The sequence below is a fragment of the Schistosoma haematobium genome, chromosome 4 (genome assembly GCF_000699445.3).
Source record: "Schistosoma haematobium chromosome 4, whole genome shotgun sequence".
NCBI classification, from domain to species: Eukaryota; Metazoa; Platyhelminthes; class Trematoda; order Strigeidida; family Schistosomatidae; genus Schistosoma; species Schistosoma haematobium.
The window spans coordinates 2,113,834-2,140,636 of NC_067199.1; the positions used below are offsets into that span (position 1 = coordinate 2,113,834).

Below are 26,803 nucleotides of genomic sequence, written 5' to 3' on the forward strand. Positions count from 1 at the left end.
TGTATCTATGTATGTATGGATGTATGTGCGTATGTATATGAATGACACTTGTAAGACATGGGTAATTGTTTGTTTCTTTGTGTTGTTTATCACACTTATTAGATCACTTTTGATTTAGAATAAATTCTCTCTCGCTGTTTTTTGTTGTTGTTGTCGTTGCTGTTGTTGTTGTTAATAATAAAACTGATTTATTGGGATTAACAGTAATTTGTCTATATCTGAATATGTTAAGTGAAGAAGGCGTTGAGATGGAAGGTGTAAAGGTAGAAATCTATATACATATATACATACATTAGTGTATTTGTATAACAGATAATGAACAATAAAAGAGTGAATGAATGAAAGGCTTAGTGGTTTGATGATAAAGGTTGATAGTTTTAGATTTGTAAGTAGTTTCCAACATTGAACTCCGCCTGTAGCTCTTCTAGAGTTACTGCCGGTCCCAAGCCCGGGTAAAGGAGGAGGGTTGGGCATGGGGTTAGCGTCCCCATCCCGTAGAAAACTAACTCGCTAAAAAAACGCTTACCAGAAAAAATAATTCAAACCATTTTAACTCTGCCCTGAGAGTTAGAAGGTCTTCATTTAGAAGAATTATGACGCTTCATGGTGAAAGCCGAATTCCTTCGGAAGCCACGAGGCCGATGCCCCTTCTAACAACCAGAGCAACAATTTTTATAGGTACATGGAACGTTAGAACAATGTGGGAAACCGGGAAGACCAGCCAAATAGCAACGGAAATGAGGAGATACAACTTGGCAGTACTGGGAATCAGCGAAACCCACTGGACCCAAGCTGGACAGAAAAGGCTAGCTACAGAAGAGATGCTGCTATACTCCGGTCACGAAGAGGAAAATGCTCCACACACTCAGGGAGTCGCTCTAATGCTGTTCAAAGTAGCACGAAATGCACTTGTAGGATGGGAATCTCACGGATCCAGAATCATCAAAGCATCATTCAAAACAAAGAAGGAGGGGATCTTAATGAATATTATCCAATGTTATGCACCCACCAATGATAGCAACGACGACATTAAAGATCAATTCTACGAGCGGCTGCAGTCAATCATTGAGAAATGCCCAAGAAAGGACCTAACTATTCTGATGGGAGATCTAAATGCCAAAGTCGGAATAGACAACACTGGATATGAAGATATCGTAGGACGACATGGACTGGGAGAAAGAAACGAAAATGGAGGAAGATTTGCAAATCTATGTGCATTCAACAAATTGGTCATAGGAGGCACAATATTTCCACACAAGCGTATACACAAGGCTACATGGATCTCACCAGACCACACTACAGAGAACCAGATAGACCATATTTGCATAAAAAAAATTCCGAAGGACAATGGAAAATGTGAGAGCCAGGAGAGGAGCTGACGTAGCTTCAGATCACCACCTAGTTGTAGCCAATTTGAAACTGAAGCTAAAAAAGAACTGGACAAGTGGACAAACAGCAATACAAAGGTTCAATACAGTCTTCCTTCGAGATACTGACAAACTCAATGAATTCAAGATAGCTCTCAACAACAGGTTGCAAACCTTACAAGATCTACTGAAAGAAGAAACTACTATGGAGGACAACTGGAAAGGCATCAAGGAAGCATTGACTTCAACGTGTCAAGAGGTTCTCGGTCTAAAGAAATACCATCATAAGGAATGGATCTCTATAGAAACACTGGACAAGATCAAAGAAAGGAAGAACAAGAAGGCAGCAATAAACAACAGCCGAACACGAGCAGAGAAAGTCCAAGCACAAGCTGAATACATAGAAGCAAACAAACAAGTGAAGAGGAGCATTAGAGCCGACAAGAAGAAATACGTGGAAGAACTAGCAACGACGGCAGAAAAAGCTGCTAGAGAAGGAAATATGAAACAGCTTCACGATACAACGAGGAAACTAGCAGGGAAATACAGTAAACCAGAGAGGCCGGTCAAAGACAAAGAAGGCAAGCCAATCACTGAAATTCAACAACAGCGAAACAGATGGGTAGAATACTTCGAGGAACTCCTGAATAGGCCGGCTCCAATGAATCCACCGAACATCGAAGCAGCACACACAGATCTTCCTATAGATGTCAACCCACCAACGACGGAAGAAATTAGAATGGCCGTCAGACAAATCAAGAACGGGAAAGCAGCAGGACCCGATAACATACCAGCTGAAGCACTGAAATCAGACGTCGAAGTAACCACAAGCATGCTTTACCCTCTATTCAAGAAGATTTGGGAGGAGGAACAAGTGCCAATGGACTGGAAAGAAGGACACCTCATCAAGATTCCAAAGAAAGGAGATCTGAGCAAATGTGAAAACTACAGAGGCATTACACTACTGTCAATACCAGGGAAAGTCTTCAACAGGGTGTTGCTGAACCGGATGAAGGATGCAGTAGATGCCCAACTTCGAGATCAACAAGCTGGATTCCGAAAGGATCGGTCGTGCACAGACCAAATTGCAACACTACGGATCATCGTCGAACAATCAGTTGAGTGGAACTCGTCACTATACATCAACTTCATTGATTATGAAAAGGCATTCGACAGTGTAGATAGGAGGACATTATGGAAACTTCTTCGACACTACGGAGTTCCTGAGAAGATTGTTAATATTATCCGGAACTCATACGACGGACTACAGTGCAAAGTAGTGCATGGAGGACAGCTGACAGATGCATTCCAAGTAAGGACCGGAGTCAGACAAGGCTGTTTACTCTCTCCATTCCTCTTTCTTCTGGTGGTCGACTGGATTATGAAGACCTCGACATCTGAAGGAAAACACGGAATACAATGGACAGCTCAGAACCAATTAGACGATCTGGACTTCGCAGATGACCTAGCCCTCCTATCACGTACACGTGAACAGATTCAGATAAAGACAGCCAATGTAGCAGGAGTCTCTGCATCAGTAGGCCTCAGCATACACAAAGGGAAAACCAAGGTCCTCAAATTCAAAGCGGAGAACAGCAATCCAATCACCCTTGATGGCGAAACTCTGGAAGATGTAGAATCCTTCACATATCTGGGAAGCATCGTCGATAGACATGGAGGTTCAGATGCAGACGTAAAGGCGAGGATTGGCAAAGCAAGGGCCGCATTCCTACAATTGAAGAACATATGGAACTCAAAACAACTTTCAACCAATATCAAAGTGAGAATCTTCAATACGAACGTCAAGGCAATTCTACTGTATGGAGCTGAAACTTGGAGAACTACAACAACCACAATCAAGAAAGTACAAGTATTTATAAATAGCTGTCTACGCAAGATACTCAACATCCATTGGCCGGATACCATCAGCAATAGCCTTCTGTGGGAGAGAACAAACCAACTTCCAGCTGAAGAGGAAATTAGGAAAAGACGATGGAAATGGATAGGACATACATTACGCAAATCGTCAAACTGCATCACGAGACAAGCCCTAACTTGGAATCCTGAAGGGAAGTGTTAGAGTGGAAGGCCAAAGAACACATTACGTCGGATAATAGAAGCAGATATGAAAAGGATGAATTACAACTGGAAGGAGTTGGAAAGGATTGCCCAGGACAGGGTTGGATGGAGAATGCTGGTGAGCGACCTATGCTCCTTCACGAGGAGTAACAGGTGTAAGTAAGTAAGTAAGTAAGTTCCAACATTGACGATAAATGTGTGTGTGAGTGTGTGAGAGTGTGAGTATATGGCTTGTTTGTTTGTTTGTATTAAATGTCGGAATACACTAAAAGTGTCTAATATTTAAGAGATAAGTAAAAACGACACCGATTTTTGCTGTTTATCACATAAAGGTAAGGAGCAATTACGTTTAATCTATACATAAATATCGTTGTAAAACATAAATACAAAATGTAAAATCTACATAAAATTTACTAATGAGTTGTTGCTTAGTGAGATAATTAAATTGACAATTTCCTTACTCACCTGATTGACCTAATAAGAACTGATAATGTTTGGCTTAAATTATGCTTGATTGATTTCGAATTTATGTATATATAAGTAGGAAATACGTATTTATCTATCTATCTATCTATCTATCTATCTATCTATCTATCTATCTATCTATCTATCTATCTATCTATCTATCTATCTATCTATCTATCTATCTATCTATCTATCTATCTATCTATCTATCTATCTATCTATCTATCTATCTATCTATCTATCTATCTATCTATCTATCTATCTATCTATCTATCTATCTATCTATCTATCTATCTATCTATCTATCTATCTATCTATCTATCTATCTATCTATCTATCTATCTATCTATCTATCTATCTATCTATCTATCTATCTATCTATCTATCTATCTATCTATCTATCTATCTATCTATCTATCTATCTATCTATCTATCTATCTATCTATCTATCTATCTATCTATCTATCTATCTATCTATCTATCTATCTATCTATCTATCTATCTATCTATCTATCTATCTATCTATCTATCTATCTATCTATCTATCTATCTATCTATCTATCTATCTATCTATCTATCTATCTATCTATCTATCTATCTATCTATCTATCTATCTATCTATCTATCTATCTATCTATCTATCTATCTATCTATCTATCTATCTATCTATCTATCTATCTATCTATCTATCTATCTATCTATCTATCTATCTATCTATCTATCTATCTATCTATCTATCTATCTATCTATCTATCTATCTATCTATCTATCTATCTATCTATCTATCTATCTATCTATCTATCTATCTATCTATCTATCTATCTATCTATCTATCTATCTATCTATCTATCTATCTATCTATCTATCTATCTATCTATCTATCTATCTATCTATCTATCTATCTATCTATCTATCTATCTATCTATCTATCTATATCTATCTATCTATCTATCTATCTATCTATCTATCTATCTATCTATCTATATATATATATATATATATATATATATATATATATATATATATATATATATATATATATATCTATCTATCTATCCAATAAATGAATTTAAGATTTATTTACCTTGAATTTTAGTATCTTAGTTTGATCAGTATATACAAGAATATGTTCATCTCCCTAACTTAGGCTTGTACATTATTAAGTAATAAAATTTTAACAATATAGTACAAACTTAAAGCAGTTAGTCCCTTTGTTAAATTTCGGTAGTGTTGTAAGAAGAGGAAGATTATCAGAATCATATATCGCAGAAATAATTAAAATCCAATGAATTAATAAGAATAGAGGATAAACATCCATCGTCCTCTATTACCAAACATATAATCCAAACACGCCATAAGACTGATCTTACCTCGATTTTTGTAGTGTTGCATAAAAGTGTAAAAGTGCGTATACTAAGATTTATTGAAGCCTTAGCTATACGAAAATTCAACCCCTCTCCTCTGTATAATCAGAAAAAAACAGTTTGTTCTCGCTTTATACACTCTCTATCTTCCCTTAAACTATGAGATTGAATTCGCTTCATATCTTTATTTCTACGAATCAATTCTTTCTTCCTGTCCTTAATTACAATCTTTCTTTTATATATTACTACCATTGAATTAACTTCTTCGATGAATCCGGTGTTCATCTTGTTGTGTTAATGAGGTATGGCAACTTGGACTCATGCATATAAATGTGCCTGGTCCTACGTTGTAGCTGACTTACTTGCTGACTGTTCTCACCTTAAACCTACCCTCGTAATATTAGTTCATTATCCAGATGTGATGAGGTTTCACATTGTTTTCACATTATTTTCTTTATTATGCTTGTTTCCTATTATCCTCCATTTCTAGTCTAATTGACCTTTTATTTTTATATATTAATGTTCTTAACAAGTATATAATGTGTGATCAGATTGTTCGCAATGTATTGCGCTAATATATCACCATATAGTTCTGATCATCTTCGTCTTCTTATTACACTACTGAAATATTACAAACTAACTAATCATTCAATACAACAGTCATATCTTATAATACACATCAATTTAATATCTTTAACCTTTTAAGCTTGAATCTCAACTGAAAAAATTACCATTGTGTTGAATCGGTATTTTATATTGATTAGTTATAAATAAGAAGATGTATTTGTTCTATACTCTATCGATAGCCACTAATAAAAAAAAGAACTACTGTCACTATTGATTGATCACTGAGTGGTGATCAATGTCATGTGTGTCAATTCCTTCTTAGTACAGATCGAATACTATCAACCAAGTTGCAACTTGGACACTGGTATAGGTGACTCGACATTGCGTGCACTATGTTGAGATTAGATGGTGGTTGGGGGTAGTCAACAGCAAACCCTGGACTCGAGTTTTGTGGCACTCGTCAGTAAGATGTACCTGTTGAACACGTATTTTATATTGATTAGTTGTGAATAGGAAGATGTATTTGTTCTATATACTATTGATAGTCACTAACAAAAAGATGCACTAATATATAACCTAATCATATTTCCTATTCATTTTAAGACTTTTTGATCGCAATCAATAGATTCATTATAGTTAAATTGTTACATATTTTGTTCCATAATAAGGTTAATTGGTCTTTTCTCCCTTATTTTCATGTATAAATCATATTATCTCCCTCCTTCCTTCTCTCTCTCTCTCTTATCAACAAATATTATTTGTAATCAGAGAGAGATTTTGTGGCTAGACCACCATGGAAAACCTGAAAGCACTGGACGGCCGTTTCGTCCTGGTATGGGACTTCTCAGCAGTGCGTATCCACGATCCCGCCCCACAAGATTCGAACACAGGACCTATCAGTTCAAGTTTTCCATGGTAGTTTAGCTTTAATTGACTCATGAATTCAATTATTAAATGTTACATGATGAAAAACGTTAAAAGTAGACAATTTCAACTTTGATATAATTGTACACACAGATTGTTATTTGTTTTGTATTCAATAAAATAATGATCCAATATAAACATTAATTGAAGATATCTAACTGAAGATACATTTGTAATTTAATGTTTTAATTAACATGGGGAACTTCTTTTGAGGATAAAACAAATGGGCAATATATTTAGGAGATTGAAACGCATATTTCGTTCTATTTAAGACTTTTTGATTAGGCGTACGTGGATTGATAGTGTTATTTGTAGTGAGATTTAAAAAGAGATCACTGTTATAACTTGTGGGTTTGTGCCTTATTGATATATAATGTAATAGCCGCCAAAATGCCTTGGTACGGTCAAAAGTGGGGTGAGTCAGCTCTCCCTCTCTAAATGCTCTCGAATGACCACGTGCATACAGTCACTGCCAAGGAAGTCCTACTCATTGCCTTTTCTCAACACGGGTGTTGTTTACAAAATTGAGATGATGAAAAGCGAATGTCCGACGCTGTAACCGGATTGGTGGATATGGAGGATCCATAGAGGGGAGTTGGAAAACCCTGATTCCAAACCAATATTGCACATGAACTCCAGGATCCTGAAGGAACAAATGACGTATGAACCTATTGTTGGTCAACGGTTGTATACAAACCAATCAGACCACATCGTACTATAAAATAGAAAATAACATTTATACATGATTTGGTCAAAAATGATTATGAATGTGGAAGATAGTAACTGATAGACTGAGCATAACTCACGAGCGGCAAATCGTATAATAATAGTCTATACGTCAAAATAGAGCTTATAAAAAGCGGAACATGAATATGAACTGTTTAGCCACTTAACAATTATACAATAAAAACTAAATGTATTGTATTAGTCCAGGAATAGATTACAACAGTTACCATTCATTATTCTCATCGGGATGTAACAATCATCCGTCTTTTAAAACAATAAAGTTTCGTATAATAAGCTGATGAGTTACGATAACAACTATTTTGTTGAAAGAGTATGATATTTATCCTAAACTACATAATTCAAAGGACAGAGAGCAAAGATCTTGTTTTAATGTTCTCATATACCTCAGGTTTACAATCGAATGACATTGTTTTTAGCATGTACTGTTTTGATTTACTCCAGGCATTGTTTTAGTAAGGCAAAGGAAATGTTATAATTTCGGTTTTAAAGAGATAATATTAGACTTTATCATTTATTTGTTAACACAGGTATTAGTATTGTAGATAAAACATGTCTCGCAATGGTTACTTTCATGTTATTTCAACCATATTCTTTGTTTAGTTATTTCTATATAAATGAATCAGAAGTGGTTTTGTAGGGATTGTAGGAATTTCAATAGTTGAAATCATTAGTCAGTTGAAGCTAGACCACTATGGAAAACCTGGAAGCACTGGACGGCCATTTCGTCCTATTGTGGGACTCCACAAAACCCCTTCCGATACTTATCAACATATGCTCACTAATGACTGGCTTCAAGAGGTATATCCTGGAGTTCTAGTAAGAAGCAGTGACTAGTGGAGTTCAACCGAGTCTGTTATGAGATAGTAACTCATTGAGGACAATGGTGGACGTGTTGCTCAATTTTGTGGATTAGTTGAAGTTAGACATTAACAACGGTGTATACCGGCTCAGTGGTTTAGTAGGTTGAGAGTTCGTGCGCGATACTGAAGGCTCTGGATTCGAATCTCGCGAGTCGGGATCGTGGATGTGTACTGCTGAGGAGTTCCACAATAGGACGAAACGACCTCTCAGTAATTACAGGTTTTCCATGGTATTCTAGATTCAATTGACTCATGATCTCAACTATTGATATAGATGAATGCTTAGACTGTTTTGTTTATCTTAAAAATGTTTTGCCCAAATTGTAGTTGGTTCTTTTATACAATGGTCAGCTCTGTCTATAGTGATGATCTAGTAGATATGTGTTTGCTCAAATATATACAACTCATAGTTCTATTGTGAAGAGAAGGTCGTCTAAAGACCGTCCAAACAAAAGGTATCAAGTTTTAGGTATAAGAACAAAGTAGTACTCTAAACTGTCTCGGGATACTTAGAGAGTGTGATATTTTCTGCGAATAAATATCATTCTACCCTTCTACAAACTGGATGGAGTGGTTAGAAATACTTATTCGTACTGTGATATCCTTCATGAATCTTAAGAGTTGTTTATAAGATGAAAAGTGTATAGAATAAGTTCTACAAAAACAACCATTCACAAAATAGCCATAAATGATCAACTTCAATCAGATATTCCTTGAGCTCTGTCGCTACACCTCCAAATAATTGAAACCATCAATTAGATTAATCCTTTTTTCTTAGGTTCCTCAAAAAGAAATACTGTTATGTAGCATCGGTCCTTTATCTAAAATCGCTGATAGACCATTCGCATCTAATTTTATGAAGTTGCTTCATGAAATGATCACATCACTCAGTTGTACACAGAATGAATCTCCATAATCTAACTTACTATTATTATTTATGGGATGCAGAGAATATTTGTATCGTAAATGCTACATGGATAACTGTAGTAATTATAGAGCTAATACATGCCTTAAATCCCTGACCCGCAAGGGGACAGGTGCATTTATTAGAACAGAACCAATCGGCTTCATTTGTGCCTGTTACATTCTGTGATGACTTTGGATAACTTTACTGATCACAGTCGGCCTTGTGTCGGCGACGGATCTTTCAAATATCTACCCTATCAGTTTGTTGATAGGTGATTTGCCTACCATGATGATAACAGATAACGGGTAATCAGGGTTTGATTCCGGAGAGGAAGTCTGATAAATAGCTACCACATCCAAGGACGGCAGCAGGCGCTTAAATTACCCACTCCCGGCACAGAGAGGTAGTGACAAAAAAATACGGACACGGGACTCCATTGAGGCTTTTTAATTCGAATGAGTACAGTTTAAAACATTTAACGAGAACCATTCGGAGGGCGTCTTGTGCAAGCAGTTGCGGTGACTCCAGCTCTGAAAAGAGAATATTTTTGAGTACCATAGTGATCAAATTGTTTTTTAAAATCAAAATCAGTTTAGTTTATTAACGGGCTAAACCAGTCCAGTATTAACCAATTACCATCATTTTATCTATTTATGTAGTTAAACACATAAACATTAGTACAAGAAGGCACCAAATACATATGCGCCATATAAATCATTCGATTTGTATGAGGGATGGGATACTGCCCAGGTGCCCAAATCGAAACAGATGGTTTTCTCATGGGGCCACTGTTGGGGTGATCCAGAAAATTCCTCGCAAAAGACAAGCAAGGATCAGGAAACACTAAGAAGCATTCCATCCAATCAGCGTTCACTTGAAGTTTTAGCCAGAAACATCAGGGAAGTGAAACGTCACATGTAAAGGTTCTGATTGACTGAATGCTACACTGCTACTATGTTTAGTAGCATTCCAGAATCTTCGAGCTACCCAAGGAAATTTAAAATATTATAAAAACCCTGTATTTTCTGTATTAAAATGAACCTTTGGAGTAAAGTACTTTTCGCATACTTTGCGCCTTCTCTCTCGTGTTCAGGTTGCTGTATAGTTATAGCTTAAGGGTTACGAGAAAAGCTTGGGAACCGAATATAGCGTTCAATTTGCAAGACTTATCAGCCACATCCGGAGCTTCCGATCTAAAGGTGTGATCCACAAGGCAGTGGAGCAATGTCAGAAGATGCAGTCCCATGGTAGCCGGTGACCAACAATAGGTTCATACGTCATTTGTTCCTTCAGGATCCTGGAGTTCATGTGCAATATTGGTTTGGAATCAGGGTTTTCCAACTCCCCTCTATGGATCCTCCATATCCACCAATCCGGTTACAGCGTCGGACATTCGCTTTTCATCATCTCAATTTTGTAAACAACACCCGTGTTGAGAAAAGGCAATGAGTAGGACTTCCTTGGCAGTGACTGTATGCACGTGGTCATTCGAGAGCATTTAGAGAGGGAGAGCTGACTCTCCTCACTCTCGGCCGTAGCAGGGCATTTGGGGTATTTACCATCTTATATTACTCGGTAGATATAAATTCACATTCAAACATTGAAACAACAAATTCATATGTATAACACTGTCAGTTTAACTGATATACATCATTGAATTTCTTCTACTTTATTCTTTCTCTTTTTTTCAGATTCAATAATGAAAGATTAATTCATCAGGTTACTTTTCCAATTCCGCTTGATCATATCCTTATGAATAAATGTTACATAGGATCAATGAATGATTGATTAACCTTGAAATTATGTCATTAAAACTTTGAAAGGTAAACTTTGTTGACAAGGTATAAAGTAAAACTCCACGTTCAAGCAAATACACATACACACACACATACAACTATACTTATTCTGGAACAAACTGATATCATTAAAAAATAATAAAGTAATCAGTAGTAATTAGTACTATACAAATCATGAATGTTAACCATAATCCATTTGATAATTCTTAAATGAATAGAGAATTAACTCGTAAACGTTCCAGATATCATAGTCATAAAATTGACAAATTTTTATTACAAGAATATGAACATCGTAAAAAAGAAATTCAATTACTTTTAATTGGTAAGTTATTGTTGGTACTACTTAATAGTAGTAATAGTAGTAGTAGTAGCAGCAGTAGTGGTAGTAGTAGTAGTAGTAGTAGTAGTAGTAGAGGTGGTGGTTGTGGTATTAATAGAAGAAGTAGTAGTAGTAGCGGTAGTAGTAGTAGTAGTGGTGGTGGTGGTGGTTGTGGTATTAATAGTAGAAGTAGTAGTAGCAGTAGTAGTAGTAGTAGTAGTGGTAGTAGTAGTAGCGGTAGTAGTAGTAGTGGCGGTAGTAGTAGTAGTGGTAGCAGTAGTGGTAGTAGTAGTAATAGTAGTAATAGTAGTATATGTTTTATTACTTACTTACTTACACCTGTTACTCCCAATCGAGCATAGGCCGCCGACCAGCATTCTACAACCCACTCTGTCCTGGGTCTTCTTTTCTAGTTCCATCCAATTCTTGTTCATTTTTCTCATGTCTATTTCCATTTCTCGGCGTAATGTGTTCTTTAGTCCTCCTCTTTTCCTTTCGCCTTGAGGATTCTATGTGAGGGCTTGTCTTGTGACGCAGTTGGCTTCTTTCCTCAGTGTGTGTCCTATCCAATTCCAGCTCTTCCTCCTGATTTCTTCCTTCAATGGAATCTCCTTTGTTCTCTTCCGTAGAAGGTTGTTGCTGATAGTGTCTGGTTAACGGATTCGAAGTATTTTGCGTAGACAATTGTTAATAAACATCTGTATTTTCTGGATGATGGCTTTCGTGGTTCTCCAGGTTTCTGCCCCATACAGTAGAACTCTCTTGACATTTGTTTTGAAAATCCTGACCTTGGTGTTGGCTGACAGTTGCTTTGAGTTCCAGATGTTCCTCAGTTGTAAATATGCTGCTTTTGCTTTGCCGATCCGCGCCTTCACATCTGCACCAGATCCACCCTGTTCATCAATGATGCTGCCCAAATATGTAAAGGTTTTTACGTCTTCCAAATCTTCTCCGTCAATTGTGACTGGATTGGTGCATTCTGTGTTGTATCGGAGAATCTTGCTTTTCCATTTGTGTATATTGAGACCTACTGCTGCTGAGGCTGCAGCCACACTGTTCGTCTTCTCCTGCATTTGTTGTTGCGTTTGGGATAGAAGGGCCAGATCGTCTGCGAAGTCTAGATCATCCAACTGCATCTTAGATGTCTATTGTATCCCGTGTTTCCCTTCAGATGTTGACGTCTTCATGATCCAGTCGATCACCAGGAGAAAGAGAAAGGGTGAGAGTAAGCAACCTTGCCTAACACCGGTCTTCACTTTGAACGACTTTGTCAATTGTCCTCCATGCACGATTTTGCAGTGTAATCCATCATATGAACTCTGTATGATATTGACTATCTTCTGAGGCACGCCGTAGTGTCGAAGAAGTTTTCATGGTGTTGCTCTGTCCACGCTATCAAATGCCTTTTCGTAGTCAATGAAGTTGATGTAGAGTGATGAATTCCATTCAATTGATTGTTCCTCAATGATCCGTAGAGTTGCGATTTGGTCTATACACGATCTATATATGTATTATACTGTATTTTTATTGATCAATGATGCTAGATTTGAATTGTGTGTATCATTTTGTTGTATTCATAAAAAAGACCTACTAATTATTGTTAATTGGTTGGGGAAAACCATAGAACAAATAATTCATATTTATGAAAATACAATCAATTGATACTATCGGTAGTGTATAATTCAATAGTGTAAGAAAATGTCCCACATTGCTGGGGATTTAAAGATGATGCAATCTATTCACCACGAAGTTGAGGTATGAAATAGGATAAAAAGTATGTTTACTTTAATTTAGCATTTAGTGGCTCTTTATCTAGAGTTAATTCATGATGATATCTATCTTCGTATTAAAAAAAGTCTCTATAAATTTCCTATCATAATGGTTAGTCTGCTTTAACATGAAAACTCTATACAACGAATGCGTCGAAATTACCCGTCTTTAAGATTGATTACTTTTTGATTAGTGGTTATCAGTTTACTTCAGGATGTTCAGTTTATTTGACTTGAAGCTTTCTAAAGGAATCGATTTCCTCATCTTTATGACGATCTCACTATGATGTGCAAAGTATGAGAGCTTATATATATGGTGGTTATGATATACATTCAATTGTTAACAGCTATCGAGTCCCGATTAGGACGATTTATGCATCGTAAATCCTATTACTCTCCATTACCCTTATCTAGAATTATTTATGTAACTGTCTTACTTACTTACTTACTTACGCCTGTTACTCCCAATGGAGCATAGACCGATGTAACTGTCTACTTACATATAAACGAAATCGACCTGCATTTTTTGGCATTAGCTCACCGCCAGTTTAAATTAAGTGGATATATGGCATATTGTGGTGATTAGAAGTATTTGAGTTCCCAAAATAATTCAATTTTAGTCACAAGGAACTTGATGAGTACAAACGAACGTACTGTATTTATAATTCGAAACCAGGCATTCATCAAGTATAAAGGAATCATTGGTTTATACAAACACCACATCTGTCACAGCTTAAGTCAGAATCCGAATTTCTGTAATCAATTTTATCTATTCTCCTTAGGTTCATTATGTGTCTGTCCAACTTTGTATTAGATGTAGACTCTGTATGATCTAGAATATACTCATTAGTACTAGAATTGACAACTGAAATAGAAACAGACTCAACTGGGTCTTCAAAATTGTATACAATCATCATGTCGGTTGTGTGTACTGAAATCACTGACATCTATAATTTGAACAATAGACTTTTCAACACTATCCTCCCTCATGAAATAATGTTGGATCTTCATATCCCCAAGTTCTGAATAATGTGGCTTCATTTTAAACATATTTCTCACATCGATTAGAGTATTCATTAGAAGTGACTTCATGATAAGGATAAACAACATTTAATATGAAGTCATCTGAATTGTAATCAAAATCAAGCTCATTTAGTACTTATACTTCACATTGAACAACTGTCCCACAAGAAGCAAATGCATTATGGGGATAAGTATTATTTGATATGACATCAGGATTTGATTCTTCTAGGATATTTTCTTCAAATTTATTAAGAATATCATTGTAAAGTAAAGGATCATTAGGAATATCAGCATCTATCAAAACTACATTAGATTTTCGATCATGATCTGATTCATTCAACATACTTTCTTCAGATTTATGAGAAATTTCATCAGAAATATGTGAATCATTAGGACAAATGATATCTGGTACAATAACATGAGAAATCCGATAGGAAGTTGATCGACTGGAAGCTTTTATCTCACAATGATTCTGAGTTTTATTTAACTTATGAACTGCTATATGACTTTATACTGTTTTTCGAAGTTGTGGGTAAAGATAAATGATCATCAGAACATATTCAACTTAGTAGGATCGGAATTAAAAAGTTTAGCATGATTCGTAGCGAAATGAATCGTAGTATAACAAAGTGTCTGTATTTGTCCAGTCGTTCAACAGTTGAAGCATTTAGCATCACGAAATGCACATGAATTACATGGGTGAAACTTGCCATAGAACAAGCACTTACGAAGCTTGTGCTCATCTTTTTCACCTACTTCGCAACTATTCAATGAACTGCTATCTGAATAACATTAATCTGGGACGACGTAGTAAATTAGTAGAATTCCTGATGTCCTGACGAATCATTTTATAGAAGTCTCCTCATTTGCGGCATTCAAAATTACTAAACTTTACATGGTTTAGTAGCAGTTTTCTGAGAGTTGTTTAGGGAAGTGAAATCGGTTTATCTGGATATGCCAAAGATTTTAGTAAGCTGTGTGCTTCTCCGATGAATTTAAGGAAATGAGTCACAATATTTACATTCTCAACATCTTTCTTGGTCATAGTCCAGATCTCGGACCTTTCCAAATAATCCTCAAAAGCATGAAAATTAGAATGTATATCCAATTGTTCCATCACATGCTCCAAAGCAATGCCAATGTGATAATTAGAAGTAGCTAAATTATTCTAAAAACTAGGAATTCCCGAAATAACTCAATTTAATTCAGACAGAACTGGTTAAACACAAACGAACATATTGTGTTTAGAATTCAAAACCAGGCAGTCATCAAGTACAAAGGAATCATTAGTTCATACAAACACCACAGAAAGTTATAACAGTACGCTATGAGGATGTCAAAAGCGAGTTCATTTCTCTCATGCAAGTGACGTAGAACAAATTTAGATCAATTCAAATGACTTTGTAAGATTTGATTTATGATATACCGGTTGAACACTAGTGTAAACTCAAAATTTATGTCTCTATTCTACTGAAGTTATTGTGATTGTGATTTATAGGCAATGAATTGAATTTTTTTAGCCAGAAGTTATGCTGTGTCAGTAATACTGATGGTGTCATGATTACGATCTAACCAATGGATGACATTGACCTCGGCTCGTCGATAAAATGTCTGATGATAAAATGAAATTTTTAGGTTAGAGATAAGGGCTCTCATAATCTATGGTGAATACTTTTTGACATTGCTTTAGTATCACTCGGTTCACATTTGAATCGTTTCTAACATGTATTTCACGATTTATTACCATATCTTTCTGGATGCAGGTTGCTTATTGTAAATGTCATTAGTGTTCAGATTAATGAGTGTTTTAATTACAACCAATGGTACCTAGTCTATAGAATTGGTACGAAATCTTGATTTGAGGAGTGGTCGATAAACGAACCGAGCAATGACAGCATTTAATGCTTACTATAGCATGATTCTCTTCGATCTTGTGTGATTATGCTTTGTTTATACACCATTCACAATCTTTTATGTTTGTGATTAATGATATTAAGTTTTGTTGAGTGATTTTTCCTATCCTCTAGTTAATATTCAGTATGTTGCTTATGTCGCTTTTCTTACTTACTTACTTACTTACTTACTTACTTACTTACTTACTTACTTACTTACTTACTTACTTACTTACTTACTTACTTACGCCTGTTACTCCTCGTGGAGGAGCATAGGCCGCTCACCAGCATTCTCCATCCAACCCTGTCCCAAGCAATCCTTTCTAGCTCCTTCCAGTTGTTATTCATCCTTTTCATATCTGCTCCTGTTTCCCGACGTACTGTGTTCTTTGGCCTTCCTTTTTTCCACTTCTCTTCAGGATTCCAAGTTAGGGCTTGTCTCGTGATGCAGTTTGACGATTTGCGTAATATATGTCTCATTCATTTCCATCATCTTTCCCTAATTAGTTTATAATGGCATCTGTAGGAAATTAATTCTTATAAAGTTTCGAACAGTAACTCGATGCATCTAGTGAGATGGCTACCAATAAGTACTATAATTCCAAAGAGATTCCGTAGTTTTTATCCCACACTGAAACCAACTTGAAAGGGATGGACTCAAAATTTTATCTGACATTTTGAACTCGTAATTAAAATAGATCAGCTTGAGTATGATAGATGCTTTTGAAACCATCGTCAAATAATTAACATTAGAGATTCCGAAAATAACACAATTCAAGGCACAAAGAATTAGCTGAGCAAAAATGAACGTATTGTATTTAGAATTCGAAATCAGGCAGTCATCAAGTATAAAGGAATCATTAGTTCATACAAACACCAAGTATCATACTGGTAGGTCCTGCGTTCTGATCTTGCGAGGTGGGATTGTGGATGCGAACTGCTGTGACGAAATCTCAGCACAGATACAAAAGGCTCGACTAGCATTTGCCAACTTGCGTCATTTATGACGCTGGCGTGCTATCCGTCTATCAACCAAAGGACGTTCGTACCGTCCAACTTTATGCCAGTGTAAAATGACCGGTAAGAGTAGAGAATATTCGTAGGTTACTAGTGTTTGATCATATGTGTCTTCGAAACATTGCCCGTATATCCTGGAGCCACCAAGTAAGTAATGCAGTTGATGGAAAACAGGTACTAGGTAAGGATTGCAAATCAATTGATGAAGTAGTGGAACTTCATCAGTTAAGATGGCTGCGACATGTGTTACGTATGTCCAGCCACCTACGAGCGATGTTTTATGGTGTAAAAGTAGGTTGGAAGAAAGTTAGGGACGACCACAACAGAACGTGGCACAAATTCATGAAGTCACTGACAAGTGGACTAAGCCATGTTGGTAGATGTAGACTACCTGGCTGGGATCTGCGAGATGATTGTAACCGATGGTTAGAGACCTTGAATGACATGGCTCAAAGTCATTTGCAATGGTGCAGGTGTATGCACTCTTTGTGTTCTCCCAAATTCTGGTCTTCTAAATTCTTCATATCACATTTTTCCTCTTTCCAAATTTATTTCACTGTATTATACTCCTTGAATAACATCTTCAAACCCTAATCTTTCCTATTACTGCTTATACTCTTACTACCTGTACCACTACGGGATTTGAATCGACAATTGTATCTGTGTGTTAATGTGGTATGGCAACTCGAACTGATGTACATACATACGAAGTTCTACATTGTTACTGACTGAGCACTGCTAAGGAGTCACACAATAGGATAAGTTAGCCGTCCAGTGCTTCCAGCTTTCCATAGCGGTCCAGCTTCAATCAACTCATGATCTCAATAATTCAAATAATCATACTGAATTAATTAATTTCAATATTATTTAATATAAACAAATTTTATTAATCCAAGGTCAATTTAATTAACAAAAAAACAATTGTTGAAATTCTTAAAAGTGTAAATCATTAGTTTCTATGACGTTTAACATTATCCTCCCCCCCCCTCAGACTTAGACAAAAACTATCTGTTTTTATATCTCATATTACCCATTTGTAACTGTGTATATTTGTGTGATCTTTTGTTGTTGTTGTTGTTAAAAAATGAAAACACAAATTTCGATTTTTTTGTTTTTATTTTTTCTAGAAAAAAAAGTGCGGACAATTAGAATGTGACGGTATGTCTGCGCTGTGCATGTGAGTGTGTGTGTGTGTGAGTGAGTGTGCGTGTGTATGCTTGTTTCTAAATTATGAAAGAAAAAAAAATATTATGTTTTAGGAAAGTTATTTCTGATTTGTTTACACCAGTTTCTCCCTCTCCCTCCCCCTCTCTCTCCCTCTCCCTCTTTTTTCTTTCATTCATTCATTCATTCTTGTTGTTGTTGTTAACTCCATAAAATGCGGTCCCTATTTTATTTTGCTCTAATAATTGGACATGAAGTATTCAGTATTTATTAGTAGTATATAACATTACTTATTATTATTATTCTAAAAGCAACTGTTCTTAATTTCGGATACATATTTATTCATTCTGTCACAGTATTCACTTTTGATTAAATAACTTTTTTTGTTTGTTTTACAAAAATGATGTAAATAATAGTTGATTGATTTCTAAATAGTTTTCATCATAGAATGATTATTACAGTAATAATACATTATTGAACAAATAGTTATTTACATTACTTATTTCCGCCTGTTACTCCCAATGGAACATAGGCCAACGATCAGCATTCTCCAACCCACTCTGTCCTGAGCCTTCTTTTCTAGTTTCATTCAATTCTCGTTCATTTTACTTATGTCTATTTCCATTCCTCGGAGTAATGTGTTCTTTGGTCTTCCTCTTGTCCTTTGGCCTTGAGGATTCTATGTGAGGGCTTGTCTTGTGATGCAGTTGGCTTCTTTCCTCAATGTGTGTCCTATCCACTTCCAGCGCTTCTTCCTGATTTCTTCCTCCGCTGGGATCTAGTTTGTTCTCTCCCACAGTAGGTTGTTGCTAATAGTGTCCGGCCAACGGATTCGAAGTATTTTGCGTAGACGACTGTTAATAAACACTTGTATCTTGTGGATGATGACTTTCGTAGTTCTCTAAGTTTCTGCCCCATACAGTAGAACTGTCTTGAAATTCGTGTTGAAAATTCTGACATTGGTATTGGTTGACAATTGTTTTTAGTTCCAGATTTCGTCAGTTGTAAATATGCTGCTCTTGCTTTGTTGATCCGTGCCTTCATATCTCCATCAGATCTTCCATGTTCATCGATGATGCTGTCCAGATATGTAAAGGTTTTTACATCCTCCAAATAAATACATGGTGGTGAGACTATAATTTATGGATGACATTTGAGCGACGCTAATCTGACATTGATAGTGTTCACCTAGTTACTAGGACGAAATGATGGTTATAAAGCAATGTAAGGAATTCAAATTACGATTTGCAGTTAATGGTTAAGGTTAGAAAGTAGATTTAAGGTTTTTCATCACGAACTGACATAAGCTATAATGCCAAAACTCTATTTAGCCAAAAAGATCTTTGAATTTTGTGCCAAAAACCGAAACGTGTGATCTTATACCTGATTGGTTTGTTTGAAGAACATATGAAACTCAAAACAACTATCTACCAATATCAAAGTGAGCATCTTCAATAAGAACAATTCAGTTTGTTCTACTGTACGGAGCTAAAACTTGGAGAACAACTACAGCCATCATGAAAACGGTACAAGTATTTATAAATAGTTGTCTACTCAAGATAATCAACATCTATTGGCCGGATACCACCGGCAACGGCCTTCTGTGAGCGAGAACAAACCAGCTTCCAACTGAAGAAGAAATTAAGAAAAGACGATGTAAATGGATAGTACATACATTACAGAAATCATCAAAATGCATCTCGAGACAAGTGCTAACTTGAAATCTTGAGAGGAAGCAGAAAACAGAAGACCAAATAACATAATACATCGGAAAACAGGAGCAAATATGAAAAGAACGAATAACAACTGGAAAGATTTGGAGAGGATTGTCCAGAACAGAGTTGAATGGAGAGTGTTGATGCTCGGCCTACGGTCCTCGACACCGAGTAACAGGCGTAAGTAAGATTGGTTCGTCCAAAATGTCTCGCCTATACAGTTATCTTAATGGTCATTTGTAATACTGAGTAACGTAATTTATTTTTTGTTATAAGGTGATTATCGAATAGCCACTTCAATAAAAATTATACAGAATATACTGTTAGCTTTAAATAATAATAATAAAACAATGTTTGGGATGTGTTTCTATTATCGTAAATGCCAAATGTTGCTTCAGGATGTGTATTACTCTAGAGGTGTGAAACGGTGAGGGCATTTTTCAGTTACTATCACGTGATCATATATGCCTTCAAAGCTCTAATGAGGCATATTATGACCACTAAGAGAGTAATGGTCATATTAGGCGTAGGAAAAGATGGCGAATCAATTGGTAAGGTTGTGAGTCATCGTCGAATGAAATCAATAGGATGTATGTTACGTGTGCTCAACCACTGCCTACCTGGATGCACAATTTTGTCTGGAACAGGAGTGAGGTGAAAGTGGTCTAAGAATACTCTAATTAAAAAAATGGGATTAGTCATGTAAATCATTGACTAATGAACTGTGTCACTGTTGGCTGATCCCTATTACCAGATTGGTGTCTGCTCGATAACCGCCATTAGTGATTAGAGACTTTTAGAAATATGGCTCATAATCGACCATATTAGCCCAAATAGTCTCATTCTTTATCTTCTTCTAGATAATGAATTTAGATATTATTTCACATCACTTTTTCCCTAAATTTATCCCTTCTATTTGGATCGAATTTCTTAGTTTTTAATCTTTACCACCACCGTTTTCGATTCTGTGCATTCATGTTGTTATCCATCTGTAGTATGATAACTTGGCCTACCGTTTATTTTCGACAGGATTTATGTTGATCCTCACTGACTGATGACTATGACTATCATTCATTGTATATAAATTCAAAATATGTGATTCTTTTTTACTTGTCATGTTATCACTTTTTACTATAAATGACTGCTGTTTATCATCTCTTCTGAATAGTTCGATGAATTAGATTGATATTATTATAATTACTGATTGATCAGACTGACTTTTGAGATATCATAGTATTATTTTTACTCTCTCCTTTTAAATCTCTAGCCACATATTGACTTCATTAAATAACAGACAAAGAAGTGAATCAATGATTATAACACGTTTAGAACTATGGTGTGTCGAATGTCTAAGTTGGTGCGTGTCTCAAATATGTACAATCATGCATTTGAATGTGGGCAGTAGAAAATGGATCGGTATTAGACCATCATTAAAAACGTGGAAACATTGGACGGCCGTTTCGTCCCAGTATGAGACTCTTCAGCAGTGTGCATGCAGGACTCAAATATAGGGCCTTGTGTCTCACGTTCGGACACTTAAACTTTAGATCACTGATTCGGTATCCAACAATATTAATGTCTAACTTCTTTCATTATATTTTGAATGAAACATGTTTATTCTCTGATTATTATAAATAAAACTAAACTTATTATTTTTGATATAAAATAAAACAATCTCTAGGTTTACCGAATTCTGGCAAAAATACATTTTGTAAGCAAATGCGTCTACATTTCGGTGATGGTTTCCCTGTATCATATCGTAATGAAATGAAACCAACAATACTAGCCAATACAACTGATGCTATTGCTATGGTGTTAGAATATATGAAAGATGCTAATATTAGTTTTTCAGATATTTTAGCTCATGTAAGTGAATCAATATTTGTTTATATATATATTCCTTATTGTTTTTCGTGGGGAAAGAAGGGAAGGCAGTCATTACTATATTGACTAGTCAATCAAGTGTAGGATAAAAAGTTTCTATTTGCTTTTTTCAAGTGGAATTCAAAGATTATTATCATCTAGTATCCATGTTAAACAACTGGAAAAGATTCCCCAGGACAGAGTTGGATTAAGAATGCTAGTAGGTGGCCTATGCTCCTCTATGAGGAGTAAGCAAGTAAGTATTCATGTTATGTAGAGGTTTGTAGCAGATATTCTTACTTAATTGTTCTATAGGTAAGAATGTACAATTAGGAGTATCTTGAGTTGATGGTTGTTTCGATTATGGTTATGGTAGTTCTCAAAATTTCAGCTCCATACAGTAGAACTATCTTCACTTTTGCGTAGAAGATTATCACTTTCATATTGGTCGATAGCCGTTTCGAGCTCCATATATTCTTGAACTATAGGAATACTGCTCTTACTTTGATAATCCTTGCCTTTACATCTGCATTAGATCCCCTTCATTCATCGACGATGCTGCCTAGATATGTGAAAGATTTCATATCTTTCAAAGGTTCTCCATCATGTGTGACTAAGTTGGTGTTCTCCGTGTTGTATTTGAGAATGTTGCTTCTCCCTTTATGCATGGGGGGGAAGTAAAGATAAAATTCAGACTAATATAGCAAATCGTTGACGCTTAGTTTCTACGAGATAGAACAATAAATGATCGAAAACAGTCGATAAAGTGTTAAGTGAACCTACCACCCTGGTATTTGTTCTTACTGTGTAAGGCCAGTGAAATGTCAGAGTCCTAGACAAATCATTCGGCTGTTGGGTCACTGAATATCGAACAGATCATCGGTCCCTGTCGAGGTCAAGGACTGACAACGCGCATTAGTTAATCGTATCCTATAGACTGGCCAATACGGTGGCGGTCTCGCTATTTTCGCTGTACTCATTCTTACCAATACATTTTCATAATAATGTCTTTTGTGTTATACGATCTTCAAAATAGCCATTGATACGTCGAAGGGGTAATCCACGTCAGATGCTGACCGCAAGTTTTGACTTCGAAGTTAGCTGGTTCGTCATGCCGTTCTCGTCTAATTCTAGTAGACCTCCAATTGTGCGATATAGATTATCTACGTTGTTAGTCTACAAGAGTAAAATTTATATCTTTTTAAAAATTATATTTGAAGAAGATTTTGCACTACTTATTGAATTCAGTACGGTAACTTTTAAAGACCAGGTAGCGTTATACAAATGATTTTAGTGAGTTATTAATATTGATCATTACTACGTTCTCACTAGTGACTAGCTTCGTGAGGGAATTCTCGAAGTTCTAGTGAGAAACCGTAACAAATGGAACTAATCCGTGTCGGGTAGAGACAGATATCTACCTCAGTACAATAGAAGGTGTTCGCACAATTTCTTGGATTATTTGAAGTTAGATATCAACACCGTTGGATGTCGGCCGGCTCAGTGGTCTAGAGGTTAAGTGTTCGCTCGCGAGACTAAAGGCCCTGGGTTTGAATCATAATGAGCGGCATCATGGATGTGCACTACTGAGAAGTCCGACAATAAAACGAAAAGGTCATCCAGTGATTCCAATTTTTCAATGATAGTCTAACATCAATCAGTTCATGATCTCAATCAATAACTTAAAAATCTTCACAACCCTATACTGATATCCATCTTATTTCTGACTTACTTCTCTAATAGTCGCAGTTGATGTTAACTTCGAATGTAAGTATAATCTTCTATTCTTCAATTTCTTTTAATACTGAATTTAGAAACTTCAAGAATATTTAGTGAATAGTCGATCAGAAAATGGATGGATCACAAAAGATTTTATCATATTCGATGAAAAATATACAACTAGTTCTAATCATATTGATTATCATATACTTAAACGTCAAGAATCATCATTTAAATCTAAAGTCAATCATGACGCGAAACATTTCACTTATCCTTGTTATGATGATCCTCATGCAAAATATTTTAATCATCATCATAATTGTATAACAATTAGTTCTAGTTTACCAAGTTTTACAATATCAACATCATTATCTCCTTCATTTAATGAATCTATTCAATCAACTAGTCAACAATATTTAAGTAATACAAATAATCCTTTAAATAAAATTCATGATTTCACTATGGACACATATAACTCTTGTATACAGTCTTCATTCAACACTACTACGACTACGAAGACGACGACGACGACGGCGACGACTACTACTTCTACTATGCCCACTAATACTACCAATACTACTATGAGTAGTAGTAGTACTACTACTACTACTACTGACAATAATAATATTGCCAATACTGATAGTATAACCGATTCTATTGTTGAAAAATTTCTATATTATGTTCATGAAAATAATTCAATTCCACCATCGGTATTAAAAAAATTTGAATCGATTATTGGTATTAAATCAATCGATAATTGGCAAAATATTATTGAAAATAAAACATTATTACATTATTTAATTCATGTCTTATTACAAAGTGGTATTGATAATTGGTCATCATTTTTAATGTATCAATCAACACCGCCACCAGCTCCAACAACACTACCTCCAATATCAGTTGAAGATGAATTCTTAGATTATATTGTAACTAGTGATAGTTGTGATACTTCAGAAGAAGGTGATGATGATGATGATGATAATGATAATGAGAGAGATGATATTGAAAGTGGATTGGTCAATTCGTCAAATTGTTCTTTAGCAAGAACTTTAGTTAAAAGTACTTCTGATATTGTAGATATTGATGAATTTATGAACTATAATGAAGATGATGATGATGAAGAAGAAGACGAAGAAGAAAAGAGAAATAATTTGAACGAAGATTGGGATCACTTAGCTGATCTTAAAACAGAAGATGGTCTCGTTTATAAATCCATTAGAAAATTATCAATCAATACAAAACGTAGAAATAAAAGTGAGTACTATTAGTTACTCAATAATTTTACTGTAATTTTTCATAAACCCTAGTCGTCTCTAATAGAATATGTCATTTGGTTGAGTTATTCTTAGATGAAATGAAACTATCAGAAGGGGTTTTGTGGATATTATAATAATTTCAAAGTTGAGACCATGAGTCAACTGAAGTTAGATCACCATGGAAAACCTGGAAGCACTGGAAGGGTATTTCATCCTATTGTGGGACTCCTCATTAGTGCGCATCGACGATCTCGCCACGCGAGATTCGAATTAAGGATCTATCAGTCTCACGCGCTAACGCTTAACCATTAGATCACTGAACTGGCCGGTATTCAGCGGTGTTAATGTTTAATCATATAAAACATTAAGGAGGAAGAATATGTTTGCAAAATCTCTACGATTGAATCTAACATTTCGCTCGACAATCTGGTACAAACCTTTTCAAGGAAAAACATCAAAATTATCGATTAACTATGTACCAAATAGGTTATTCAATCATGTTAACAATAATTGAAATAAGTATTTACTGTAGTGTATAAGAGATACATGTAACATGTGTAACGAAAAGTGTGTAAAGATAACACATTGTGTGTGTGTGTGTTGTGTGCAAGTGGATCAGAAGAAGTGAGAAGAAATTTCATTTTGATTGATATCATGATTCAATCACTGTTAGACCATTATTGAAAACCTGGAAGTAGTGGATGGCCGTACCATATGCTCACCAGTGAATAGCTTCGTGAGGAAATTCTCGGAGTTCTATTTAGAAGCCGTAACCAATGAAGCTAATCCGTATCGGGTAGAGACAGATATCTACCTCAGTACAATAGAAGGTGTTCGCACAATTTCTTTGATTATTTGATGTTAGACATTAACACTGTTGGATGTCAGTCGGCTCATGCACGAGACTGAAAGTCCTGAGTGCAGGATCGTAGATGTGCACTTCTGAAGAGTCTCATACTAAGACGTACACAATCATCCAGTTCTTCTAGGTTTTCTCAATCCCCTATTCGAATCATATATTTCATCTACTAATCTATTCATTTTCTTTTCCTCTTTCTTTTTTTAGATCTAGATCATAATAGTAGATTAGATAGTAGTAATCTACCTTATCTAAATAGAAATTACATAGAATTAAATAGTAATTTTAATTTATTAGAATTTTCAATTGATCAATTAACGAATATGAATTATTCAGAGCATAAAATTTCATTGAATTCATTACAAATTATAATGAAAATTATTACAGATCAATGTGAATTTCGTAATGCATTTCTACAATATTATCCAATTCTATCACAAAAAACTTATGCTGGTTCATAGTAAGTTATGAAACTGCCATTTTTTTTCGGTTTCTCTTTTGTTTTCTTTGTGTGTGTGTTTATTTTTCGTTGATACTAATCAACATATGCTCACTAGTGACTGACTTCAAGAGGTATATCATGGAGTTCTAGTGAGAAGCAGTGACTAGTGGAGTTCAACCGAGTCTGTTGTGAGAGAGTAACTCATTAAGGACAATGTTGGATGTGTCGCTCAATTTCGTGGATTAGTTGAAGACCGGCTCAGTGGTCTAGTTGGCCAAGCGCCTGGCGCGCGACTGGGTTCGAACCTCGCGGAGCGGGGTGTTGGATGTGCACTTCTCAGGAGTCCCGCAGTAGGACGAAACGGCCATCCAGTGGTCTAGCTTCAACTGACTTATGATCTTAACCAGTGAAATGTATTTATGTATTCATCTTGTGACTTTCAGATTAGATATTTTCATTACAAATATATCATGTGTTAGAATAAATCATAATGGCTATGATGTAAATGTTATATTATTGTTATAATTCAATGACAGAACATAATATTTATTACTGTCAAGAGAATATCTAATAATGAAACATTCAATAAAGAATACGTCATTGATGAAAGTAATCTATACAATTGGGCATATTCATTCATTCATTCATCATCATCATCATATTATTATTATTATTGTTTAAATACAATT

The 26,803-nt window shown here is 35.5% G+C and overlaps 1 protein-coding gene across 1 annotated transcript in view; it reads left to right on the top strand.

Moving 5' to 3' along the window:
- MS3_00007193 (uncharacterized protein) overlaps positions 1 to 26,803 on the top strand; it is a 66,603-nt gene that overhangs the window by 25,630 nt on the left and 14,170 nt on the right. Inside the window, exons 2-5 of the mRNA XM_051215448.1 lie at positions 10,972 to 11,398; positions 21,657 to 21,841; positions 23,653 to 24,811; positions 25,880 to 26,132. Of these exons, the coding sequence (XP_051065952.1) occupies positions 11,287 to 11,398; positions 21,657 to 21,841; positions 23,653 to 24,811; positions 25,880 to 26,132 (1,709 nt within the window). The 5' untranslated portion in view covers positions 10,972 to 11,286. The remainder of the gene's footprint in view (positions 1 to 10,971; positions 11,399 to 21,656; positions 21,842 to 23,652; positions 24,812 to 25,879; positions 26,133 to 26,803) is intronic.